We start from the raw sequence: 12,902 nt of genomic DNA on the forward strand, positions 1-12,902 counted from the left end.
TTAACACTAATATATTATATTATATTTTAACAATTAAATCTTCACAAACTAAACAACTCATACACACAAATAAGTAATAAATTATTATAATTAAGATTTCAACTCATCATCATCTACTTAGACATTAGTTATTCTGTTTTAACACTAAGAATTTATTTGATGAAAGTGTTTTTGGATTTTTTTTTTAAAGTTACAAAATCTTTGTATATTATTATATTTAATAATTGTGCTGATTTGACTAATTATAGTAAAAATATAATAAAAAAATAAAAAAATGGGAGGATTGTCATGCATAAAATGAGGCATTTTTATGATATGATGGAGGTTTGAACGACATCTATGGACATGATGAGACGTGATGGTATCTTATTAGCTCTTCCCTTTTTTTTGTTATCATATCATATTGGACTCCTTTTCATATATATTATTATTATTATTAATAATATTCCAACTTTTATTTACAGGGGTTTGTTTGATTTGAAACATAATTAAATTGTAATGGGAGGAGTTGGTAGGGAATAAAAACTTTAGAAGAACGTAAAACCTGGAGAGAATCTAGAAACTTATGCCGTCTCACATCCAAACGTCACCTTCCTTTCCTTTCCTTTCATTTCTACTTATAATTTATTTTTTAACAATATCAAACTTAAATATGTCAAAATATAAATAAATTTGTCACTCACTGCCACTTAATTATAAAAAAAACAGTTCAAATAAAAATACATGATTTCTCATAAGTTTATCAAAATAACTCAAACAATAATGAAAAAGATAATAAAAAGAAACTTAAAACTAAAAAAAATAAATCAATCGCCGTACTACAGGCTTATAAACTTTCAAAGACATAAGTACACAAGATTGATATTGTTTTTTTTAATTGGTTTATTATTAAAATATATTTTTATATTTAATAAAAATAAAGTAAGAGTGTTTTAATTGATGAAAATAGTAATTTGATGGTTACAAATTAATATAATATTTTTTTTAAACTTGAAAAAAATACAAAAAGAAAAACACATATCAAACTAGCTCTAAATTAGACCGGCAAAATAACAATGAGTTGTAACATTATGAAGGGTCACATATGAAAGGTCACAAATGAAGCAAGCCACTTTTGGACCCAAATGAAAGTTCACCTCTTCTCTATTGCCTATGATAAACCACATTTTCTTATATATTTTCAATTAACAAAATTATTAAGACAACAAATAATAAAGAAAATAATTATCCCTCTAATTAAATTGAAAATCTTCATCAACTAGCTAGTAACATTCACCAACAAGTGAGGACTTGCCAACAACTAATAAAATTACAAAAGTGCCTTCCGAAAAGATGATTGAGAGATTATAAATTAATTTTTAGATGTTTTTCTGAAAAAAAAAAGGACAACAAATTAAGTATGCAGCCTGCAAACATATTTAACCAAGCGTAGAATTTATCGCATGACGGGCTTAAACCCAGGAACTTAGAGTTAGTATCCACCTCTAATTGTCGCTAGGCTAGAAGAGAAGATTAATTTTTAGAGGTTAGAGCTAAGTTAAACGAGTGAACAAATTTAGTTTTTATCAATGTATTTAAAATAATTCTATATAATCAAATATTATTTTATTTATTATCAGTTAATCAAATCACTATATTTATCAAATAATATATTAAAATATATTTTATTATTAAATATTAATCTTTTAAGTATTTCTTTTTGAAAATCAACACCAATCAATTTTTTTTTAAATAATTTAAAATTTATTAAAATAAATTCAAACCAAATAATTGGTTTTGATAAATATGAACATTTTTATAAATAAGTTGAAACCCATCGTTCTACAAATAATAATATATATATAATAATTTAGAAATAAATAAATATTAAATGGAGAAGAGAGGAGAAGAGAGGAGAGGAGAAGAGAGGAGAGGAGAGGAGAGGAGGGACCATTTATTATATAGAGTCTCCCTTTCATCATTTATTTGTTGATGGAATTATTGTACCCACGCCTATAAGGCCACCATTGACCTAATTCCCCTATCTATCTCTTCTATATAGACCACACCTTCTTACCAAATAATGGCTATAGGATATAAATATATACATTTAATACAATAATATCTTATATTAGTTTGATTATAACTATCAAAAATATTATAAAAATACTTTAAAAAACAAGTTAAAAATATTATCAACGAACAAACATGTTACATGAAATATAATGTTAACAAGCCTGGAGATCATCGAGAATATCAATGAGTTCAATGACCTCCATCGATTTTCCAGAAAATATCTCCGCATCGTTATAATAATAACGTTATAGAGTAAATGAATTAGTCGATCACGATCATTTAACGTTGTAGGTTCATTTTGAGTCAAATAGTTCACTAACAAATAATTGAGATATAGATTAATCGACTCAATCCAAATGAGTTTGCAATTTTTATCCAAACATTTCAACAACCGACAATTGACTCATTCATCACTCATTTAATATCAATAATGCTTCAAATTGAACTAATCACTCATTTACAATGCAAAACAAATGATGTGTCGTTCGCAACACATTCTGCAACGACTAATTATAATACACATTTTCAGTCTAACATCTTTACATAAAATACATGACATTTAATAATAATAAAATGAGATTTTAAATGATATTAATAATATTAGTTTTTATTGACAATAGGATATGATAATATTTTGATCTTACCTTTTCATTAATACAATAAACTTAATCCCCGTGGTGTTGTCTTAAGATTAAATTAAATTAAATGATATATATATATATTTCACTATCTTTCTCTATTATAATTGGAGGGTTAGTGGGCATCATACTAGTTCCATAAATTAAGAAAATAATAATAATAATAATAATAATTAAATGAATTTAATTGTACATACACTATTTATAATTTACACAATGCACAATATATATTGTAATGACCATGAGTGGACATTCCTAATGAAAAAAAAAGTTAAATAGTTTTTGAAAAATGAGACTAAATAAAAATATATATAGATAGATATATATATTTGAGTGGATATTAAAATTTGAAGGGATTATTATTTATGAATATTTCCTAAAGTCATAAATGTGCATGCTAAAAAGCATTGATATGCTGATAATAATTTGGATAAAATAGTGCACCGAAGTTTGATATTAAAACTATTATTGCCATTTTCGTCGTGCCTATGATTACATGGAGATTGCCACCACCAAATCTATTAATAATATAAACCACTTTACTAATATTATTCACAATTCATTTATCTTTTTATAATTTTAATAAAAAAAATATTAAATGTTGTACGTGATTTGTAAATTTCAGACCCACTAGAATATATATTTTTTAATCTATATAATAAAATATTAAATTTTCATCATTTACATTATTATTTTTATTAACTAAAAAAATATTAATCAAAATTTTGAAATGGAAGGTTTATTCAAACTAACTCAAACCCAAAAAAAGAAGAAGTTCAATAACAATTATTTTAATTAACAAATGTTAGAAGATATGAAGATATTCTTTTTTTATATTAGTATAAATATTAATGTTATTATTACCATGATAAACAAATATAAAATATATATCTAAGAGTATTAAAACATCTTAAAATATATATGATGATTTTTATTAATAATTAAAATATATAGATTATAAACTTATAATCAAATTTCAGTTGAGTTTTTATTTATTTGCAAGTTATTCATACAATTAAAATCAAGGAAATTAGTTTATCTTTCCTTCATCAAAGACCAAGCTCAATATCAAGTCAACAGTCAACGAGGGCAAAACACAAAATGCAACAAAGATGAGATTGAAAGAGATAATGTCTAGTTTGGTTCAGCTTAAATCGTTTAAATAAATTATGTCAACAAATATAAACTATCGTAAATAAATAAAATCAAAATACTTGAACGTCTAACTAATAAGCCTAATAATTTAAAGTAAATAAGAAGAATAGACCAAAATATTAAACCTATCAAATAGCTTAACATTTCAAATAACATAATACGAACATTTAACTATAAATGATTATAAATTTTATTCAAGTGTAATTTTAAAATTCAATAGTTTCATATCTACTAAAACAAATTCATAAGTCTAAATGTGATTTTTTACTTGAAAGAATATCTCAATCATGCTTAATCTAACCATTTATATAAACTATTTAAAAATAACACAATTTCAATAATAAATTAAAATATAAAAAACCTTTAATTTAAAATTTTTAATTATACAAAATCACCAAAATAATAAAATTATTTGATAAGAATACAAGATGAAACCAATAATGACATTTCGGTTAAAAGGAAAAAAAAGACCAAAAAGTGCATACGCTCGAAAATGATCGCGTGGGATGAGTGAAGAAACGTCGTCGTCATCCTCCTCCACGTAAGAAAAGGGCAATTAGGGTAATAAAAGAATAGGAAGGGACAAAAATGTCCTTGCAAAGGGTGGCGTGCTTTAACGGCATAAAGGTTCCTTAAAAGTCTCTGTGGCCACCCTGTAAAATTACAGTCCCCTACTCTGTTTAGTGTTTCATCTTCTTCTTCATTCTCTCTTTCTCTCTCTAATTCTGCGTTCTTCAGAGGGAGCTATAGAGAGACAAATGCAGCAGAAGAAGATACAGGCTACCATCATTGATACGTATGTACATTGAATTGAAGATAGAGATAGAGATAGAGATAGAGAGAGAAAGAGAAAGAGAAGCAGATATCTCGAGATGTGCTCCCTGACCTGACCTGACCTGGGAGAGATCTTCGCGGATCAGTGGCGATTAAAAGCAAAGGCGGCGAAGAAGTTAAGTAGAGAGAGAAACGAACAAATATATTGAATTCGTACAGACATAATTTGGTTGTTGAATCATAGCATCTTGAAATAAATGAGAGAGAGAAGAACAGCAGTCATTATTATTATTATTATGCTCGCTCCTTCCTCCATTTCTGTCCCGTTGTGTTTGTATTTGAGCTATTAGCAATGCCTGTTCCTTTCGATACAGACTTTTACTACTAGTGTTATTATTTATCCTATTTCCAACAACTGCATCGATCGCTCTTTCCTTCTCTGCAATTTCTCACGAAGATGAAGTTCATGAAACTCGGTTCCAAACCTGATGCCTTCCACACAGAAGGAAACTGTATAAGGTACTCTTGCTTATTACTCTTTCCTTTCTTGTGTAAATGTTTACTTATCTGTTTCTTCTTCCTCTGCTAAGAATTATTAGGTTAGGTTATTTGAATTCCTTTCATGTTTGTGCTTGAATTGTGTAACTGCTTTTTATCATTTGATAGTTGGATGAAACTTGAAGAAGATAGGAAGGAGGAGGATATTTTCTTATCTATTCAAATTGGTTATGATTTTATTGTTTGTTTTGATTGAAAGCCATCACACTCTTTGTGTGGTCAAGTTTGTTATTTGTGTGGTCAAGTTTGTTATAACTGTTCATAGATTTGGACCACCTAAAAGAAGAAGTTAACCATTTTTTTATTTTCTTTAACCTAGATCTTTTTAATAACATATTTTAATGTATAATTTTGTTCAAGATATTTTTATGGTTACATATTTGGAGTTAATGGGACCACACCACCATTGTTAAACTTAATTTTTAGCCCTGGTTGAGCTAAAAAAAATAAATTGCTGGCTATGGGGTTCGAACCCATGCGCACTGATGTGCAGAAGATCTTAAGTCTTCCCCCTTAACCTCTCGGGCAAACCAGCTTATTGGTTGTCAATTGTCATGTTTAATTGCTAATCTTGAACTGAGTTATTGAGTTGACTAGGAAAGTTATATTCTTGCAGGTTTGTTTCAACCGATCTGATATCAGATGTGATAATAATTGTTGGCGAGGTCAAGTTTCACCTTCATAAGGTAATTCTTAGTTACTCTGTAAATTGTTTTTTTTATAATGTATGGACTAGTAAAAAATTAGATTTAGCGCTTAACATAATATTATGAAATACAATTTTCTATGAAACAATATAATTGGGAAGAATTGAACTCATGTTAGAATAGTCTATTATAAATTTTGAATAGATAAAGGTTTAATAAGTGAGTATATCAATCTTCTTGATTTAATTGCAGTTTCCACTTATTTCGAAGTGCAATCGCTTACAAAAACTCATACACAAAGCGAATGAGGAGAATTCAAACGAGATATGTTTAGTCGACTTCCCAGGTGGTCCCAAATCATTTGAGATTTGTGCAAAATTCTGCTACGGGATGACGGTTACTCTCAGCGCATACAATGTCGTGGCTGCACGATGTGCGGCAGAGTATCTAGAAATGACGGAAGAAGTTGACAAAGGGAACTTAGTTTTCAAAATTGAAGTATTTCTCAACTCGACCATATTTCGAACGTGGAAAGATTCCATTATCGTCCTACAAACGACCAAGCCTCTTCTCCCGTGGTCGGAAGAACTAAAGGTGGTGGGACGATGCATAGATTCCATTGCCTCGAAAACGTCTGTTGACCCATCGAATGTTACGTGGTCGTATACTTATAACCGCAAGTTACAGGAGACGCCTGATAAAATAACAGAGATCAGGCTGAAACAACAGCTAAATGATAAGATTGATTCAATTCCTCCTAAAGATTGGTGGGTTGAAGATATATGCGATCTGGATATCGATCTCTATCGGAGGTTTATGGTTGCGGTTCGATCAAAGGGGAGAATGGACGGTAACATGATAGGCGAGGCCTTGAAAACGTACTTAACACGTTGGTTGCCGAATTCTGTTGAAGTTTTGGTTTCCGAGTCTCAGCGGAAGAGACAACGAGGTTTGATAGATATGATTGTTGGCCTATTGCCTTCTGATAAGTCGGCTTGTTCCTGTGGTTTCTTGTTGAAGTTATTGAAATATGCTGTTCAAGTTGGAGTAGAGGATACTGCCATGGAGGATTTGATGAAGAGAATTAGTATGAAATTGGATGAGGCTTCAGTTAATGATCTTTTGATGATGACCCCTCCTGGGGCGTCGAGAAGTATGAAATACGATGTTGAACTTGTCCATAGCCTAGTTAGTCGTTTTATGACTAACGATTATGTTGAAGACGAAACGGAGAGGAATGCGGGTGGTGGTTTTGGTTTGGGATGCGGATCTATATTGGATGTGGGTAAACTGATTGACGACTATCTTGCGGGAATTGCTTATGATCCTAACCTTCCTCTTTCCGTTTTCGTCGAATTGGCTCGTTTGATTCCATCGTCGGCTAGGCCAATTCATGATGGTTTGTACAAAGCCATTGACATCTATTTGAAGGTACAATTCATGTTGGTTTATACAACTTGTTTGAAGTAGGTTTTTCTTTTTGGTTGAAATAATCAGATTTTTTTAAAAAAAAATTACTTTATTGGAAAATATATTTTTACTTAAAAATGTTATTAAAAACAAAATATTAGAGTTTGTTCCTTTTTGGAATTAAAGAAATAAACAAGATTATTTGACTATAATCTTGTTTGATCCTTTTTAAATGAACTGGTTGTTTTTCTTTTTTATCAACCTATCCTTAGCTTTAATGATTTTATTTGGTCATTTTAGTTTCTAATTTGATTGAAATGTGATAATTTATAGAATGTTATTGAAGTGATTCACCATGGAATATGTAAAAATCCAAATAATCCTTCATCATACAATCTTATAATATACACTTATCTCTTCCAATGAATGACCAACCATTTTATTTGGTCTAACAGGAGCATCCAAATGTGACAAAAGCCGAACGAAAGAAGGTTTCTTCACTTATGGACGTAAAGAAATTAACGGCAGAAGCATCCGCACACGCCGCCCAAAACGAGCGTCTCCCACTCCGAGTTGTAGTCCAGGTCCTATTCTTTGAGCAAGTTAGAACATCTTCTGCAATTCAGCCGAAAAATGATTCATATTCAGACTGGGAGAAATCGGTTGTAGTAGAAGACCGAAGGTCATTGAGAAAACAACTGAGCCAGGTTAAGATATCTCGCAGCGAGGAGACGACGAAATATGGTAAGTTGACGAAAAAGGGTAGCAATGGTCGAGAAAGTGGTTCTCAATTGTTGCCTTCTAGGTCAAGACGGATATTTGACAAAATTTGGATGACTGTTGGAAAAGGTCACGGGAATAGAGAGAATTCTGAGACGTCGGGCAGTTCTCGTAGCCCGACAGCTTCTATGGTTCAGGTGGAGGCGAAATCGTTTAGATCGTTATCAACTAGAAACAGAAGGAATTCGATTTCGTGATAAGCTTTACAGTAGGTTCTTTATGTGTTTGTTGTTAAATGTGCATATTTTCTTCAGGGAGGAATTTGTGTTTTGTTGAACTCTGTTTCTTTCTTTTAATTGTATTTTTGTCACAATTTTATTATTAACTTATTTTCTTTTCCCACCTAATATTTGAATTTACAGTTCAACTGACAAAATTAGAGGACTTCAGAGGAAAAAAAATGTTCTTGTTATTTTATATATTTTGTGTAAAATTATAGAAATATTAGAGTGGTATCATATATTAAGTAAAGTTAGATGAGTTGAGAGTTTTTAAATTCGTAAAAATTTATAGTTTATGTAAGAGTTTAATTTCAAAAAATAATAAATATATATTATTATTATTATTTATATATAATTAAGTATTTTATACTTAATTAATTTTAAAAAAATTTATATATTTAAATATAAAATTAATTAAAAAATAATAATAAGTAAATAATACTACTAAAAAATTATAATTAAAAAAATAAAATTAATTTATTTAAATAAAAAATAACTTTATTTTTTAATTTTTAAATATAAATTTGTGTTTTTAAACGTAAAATTGTATAAAATCGTAAAATCGAAATTATTTATAAACTCGTAAAATTTTATTATCGTAAATTTAAAATCGTAAGAGTTTACTTTTTTAAAAATTTACTTAAAACCAGACTCGTTAACCTAATGTGAAATCGTAAAATTATAAGATTTTAAAAGTTAACTCGAGATTTTAACCACGTTAAATGAGTTTGTTCAAGATCACGCGGCTAAATGAAATTATAATTTGATTATTTTTTATAAAAAATATTATTTTATATAATTTAAAAAATAATTAAAAAAGAAAAAACTGAAGTAAATCAGTAAATGCCATCCCAATTGTCATCCATAGGAGGCTGCTTACCTAAAATTAGTTTTTTTTTATTCTAAAATATATGGAATAATGGGCTTGAGTTATTGGGCTTGAATGGTTTTAATTGAAGACCAGGATCTTGACCATTAGGCCGGTTGAGGTTTGAATGGAGGGCAATGACCAAAAAAGGAAGCCGGAGATTAGGAAATTAAGCTGAACACTTTAGCTTAGGTCACCTTTCTTCGTCCTATTTTGCCTTCGTCAATACTCAATGCGAACGGTTCTCTCTCTTTTCCATCTTTCTACAACATAAAACAGCCTGGCGATCGATCGATCAAAGACTACTGGAGCTCTATTCTCGCCAAGCTCAGACTGCATCGGAACTTCTCCGCCACAGTATTACTTATTATCCGGCGACGATGAACAGTGTTGTTCACATTTCTGAAGGTACTGCTTCGAATTGATGAAGTTACAGTCAACTATTGAGATCTAGACAGGTTCGTCACTGTTATTTTTTTTCCATAATTTGTCTTGTACAATATATGTTTTGAAACTTGAGATTATTGTTTATTACACCGAAATGAGAAATTCATCGATGAAACATGACATGTATAAATCTGAATTGTAGCGTGAAACCTCCATTGGGCATGTTTCTAATGGATTTCAAGTTTTAGTATGGCTTGCGAATCATTTACTTGATAGACAATGTATTATTCGCTTTGCGTGTCATTTCCTCCAGAATTAGTGCATATCCGTATCCTAATCTATAGTTAAGTCATATTTTGAAAGTCGACTTCTTAATTTGTAATCACATTCTATTAGATTGAAGAGTGGATATCGTTTATAAGATGGAATTTGAGTTCACGAGAGTATTCTTGGTAAGAAGCAATCTGGATTTATTACAATGGTGCTTAATTTTCTACTGAGAAGACATTCTAATGGAACTTTCAGCTTAGTGGAAGCTAACATCAGATTGAGAGTTTGTTTGACTGAGAACATCATAGACATGAAAGATAATCTCAATCTTATCCATAATTACTATAAAATTGAAATTAGGACAGAAACAATCATTTCTATATTATTCAAGTTGTGAAGAATCATTGATTACACAAGTTATAATCATATCATGTACTAAAGTTTCTATAGGTTTTAACATCTGTTTCCTTGACTGCTAAGGATACAGGAATAATCCTATCATGTATTTGGTTAAGTGGTTGATTTCGGTTTGGGTATTATGTTAGCATTAAAATGCTTTACGAATCACCAAACCCAAAGGTTGAGCTAATAGTCTTTTGCTTGAAAATTACAAATGAGATTTCTGAACTCATATGTGTCAAGTTGTAAGAAAATAGAATAGAATTTAAAGATGTGAATAAAGCTGAGGGGTTAAAGTGTAAACAATAGATAGCATTCGGATGAATTTACTTAATGAGTACGCTTAAAATCCTCAAAGCCGAATTCCAGATCAATAAAATCGATTCTTGAAATACATAGTTTTGCGTTCTCAAGTTTGTCTTCCAATTGCTTATCTTGACTAAGAAATCTTTGATCTTCACACACGTCCCCTTTTGTTTATTATGTCTGACAGTGATACTTTTATATTCTAGCTCTTATCTTGATGCTTGGGAAATAAGAAGACTGAATATGAAGCAAAGGACCTCTCATAACACAAAGGGTCAGATGCACAAACAATTCCAAGGAGATGGAACAAATTGGATACTTATTGCTGGTGGTGCCTTGCTGAGTAGTCTATCGATTAGATTGGGATACAAGCTGAAGCAGTCCCTTGATTCAAGGCAACAAGGTAACAGTTGCACTGGTTTGGAAATCATACTTGTAGTAAAGTTTTTTTTTTTTGTATTTTTTTTTTTTGCATATTTTGAGTTCATAGACATCGTCATCTTTCCAAAGTTGATGAAATGATTCAGGCTCTGAGAGTACTGTTGAGCGGAAGAAGTCAGGAGGACGTCGCTTGCGCTCCAACGGATATTGTGTATCACAAGAAGATGACGAGTCTTATAACTATATTTCAGGTCCTTCCCTTGGCTCTACTCTGAAAGAATGTCTTTGTTCGTTACATACTTACATTTCATCTTGCTATGATTATCAATCCTCTATTTTCAAATTTGAACTTTCAACATATTTTAACTTGTCCTCTATTTTTTAATCATTTGATGCCCTAGAAAATGTTTAAGATATTGTTTATCATAATTTGAACTCTTATTCTTTTCACCTAAACTTGGCAGTATATCAGCTATATACCATTCAATAATAAAGTTTATGATACTTGAACTACAACTTTTTTATTTTGTTTCTGAAATTGAAACTTAAGGCTTTGTTTGATTTAGGGATTTGAATGACTGAGTGGTTATTTTCACATAAACGTGTTATGATACTAAACTTCAATCTTCTTCTTTGTTTTTGTTTCTGAATTGAAAATAAAGGCAGCTTTGTATTGATCTACGGTAATTTGAATAACCAAGTGGTTATTCAAATAACCATGTTTGATGTAGGTTGTTTAATATATCTAATAAGTGTATTATGGTAGATGATGTAATTGATGAGTAAATTGTTGATTGGATAGTAGGTATCTAGAATTAATCACAAATAACCTACATCAAGAATTTGTTTGATGTAGTTTTTTTTTGAAAAAGGTCTTGCTTGTTGAAATGGATTATTCGGAATGACTAAAATATCCTTTGAATTTTACTTAATAAGGGTAATTTGGTATTTTTGTTGATAATTTGTTTTATTATTTGGATTAATTCTAATAACCTACTATCTAATTAACCATGGACTCATCAATTACATCATTGACCAAAATACTCTCTATTTAAAAAAAACATGGCCCAAATGGGCTTAAAGCTCGAACTACGATGTTATGGTTATGAATGAGCCTTCTCCAACTGTTATATTTGTTTGATCTGATTTTCCCTGAATTGGATTATGCCAACAGGAACTCCTGGCAGGGTAGAGATAAAACATCAAAACGGTAACCAATTTTCGACCGAATCCGAAATGGCACTGCCTCTAGCAACAATTCCCCCATCCGATTACAACAAAGATAACGGTGTAATGTGGGCATCATCACCCGACCGTCTGGAACTTCCTCAGAAACCATTCCACCATTCAAACAGTTCTGAATCACCTTGTGTATCTGAATCGGGTTCAGACATCTTCAGCAAACGAGAAGTTATTCAAAAGCTTAGACAGCAGTTGAAGAGAAGAGACGACATGATAATGGAGATGCAGGATCAGATTGTGGAGTTACAGGGTTCGCTATCGGCTCAGTTGTCTCATTCATCCCACATGCAATCTTTGGTGGATAAATCGAATCTAGATCTTATGGATTCGGAGAGAGAGATCCAACGGCTGAGGAAAGCAATTGCGGATCATTGCGTGTCACAGGTTAGTCCGAATGGGAATGTGTTTGGAAACGGGCATTCGGGAATGGAAATGGAATGCTGTTCTTCTTCTTTGAAAGTTGAAATGCTGAAGAAGGAAGTGGTTGAGTTGAAGGAAGTGATTGAAGGAAAGGAATATCTTTTGCAGAATTATAAGGAACAGAAAACCGAGCTTTCTGTTAAGGTTAAGGAATTGCAACAAAGGTTAGATTCTCAACTTCTTAATATTTTGTAGGGTTTATGTACATTCTTGCTGCTTTGTTTTGCCTATTATTATTATGTTGCCTTTTTTAGGGTTATGTTAAAATTAAAATTTTGGTAGTTTGGTTTGTATGTTGTGTATGCAAAGTTTGAATTGAACCTATATAGTCAGGCTGTTATTTGTTTGATTTTATATTACGGATTGTTTTTGTTTAAACTTCACAGTTAAG

General features: G+C 30.6%; 2 protein-coding genes and 1 non-coding gene across 4 annotated transcripts; 2 read left to right on the forward strand and 1 right to left on the reverse strand.

Moving 5' to 3' along the window:
- The first annotated feature begins 4,506 nt into the window (after positions 1–4,506).
- On the forward strand, positions 4,507–8,404 carry LOC124945232 (BTB/POZ domain-containing protein NPY1). The gene is made up of 4 exons (XM_047485627.1): positions 4,507–5,141; positions 5,797–5,866; positions 6,080–7,258; positions 7,693–8,404. The coding sequence occupies exons 1-4, from the start codon at positions 5,080–5,082 to the stop codon at positions 8,212–8,214; spliced, it is 1,833 nt and encodes a 610-aa protein (XP_047341583.1). The 5' UTR covers positions 4,507–5,079; the 3' UTR covers positions 8,215–8,404.
- TRNAL-UAA lies at positions 5,633–5,715 on the reverse strand. The gene has a single exon. It is a non-coding gene; the product is annotated as a tRNA-Leu (tRNA).
- Positions 8,405–9,259: 855 nt separating the features above from the next.
- On the forward strand, positions 9,260–12,891 carry LOC124910483. 2 transcript variants are annotated; one of them, XM_047451125.1, is made up of 4 exons: positions 9,260–9,564; positions 10,656–10,871; positions 10,996–11,100; positions 12,024–12,891. In XM_047451125.1, the coding sequence occupies exons 2-4, from the start codon at positions 10,712–10,714 to the stop codon at positions 12,704–12,706; spliced, it is 948 nt and encodes a 315-aa protein (XP_047307081.1). In that variant the 5' UTR covers positions 9,260–9,564; positions 10,656–10,711; the 3' UTR covers positions 12,707–12,891. The 2 variants fall into 2 exon arrangements, with proteins under 2 accessions (XP_047307081.1, XP_047307080.1); XM_047451124.1 differs by having other exon boundaries at positions 9,261–9,564; positions 10,675–10,871.
- The last annotated feature ends 11 nt before the right edge of the window (positions 12,892–12,902 follow it).

Source organism: Impatiens glandulifera, chromosome 7 (assembly GCF_907164915.1).
Source record: "Impatiens glandulifera chromosome 7, dImpGla2.1, whole genome shotgun sequence".
Classification (NCBI taxonomy): domain Eukaryota; kingdom Viridiplantae; phylum Streptophyta; class Magnoliopsida; order Ericales; family Balsaminaceae; genus Impatiens; species Impatiens glandulifera.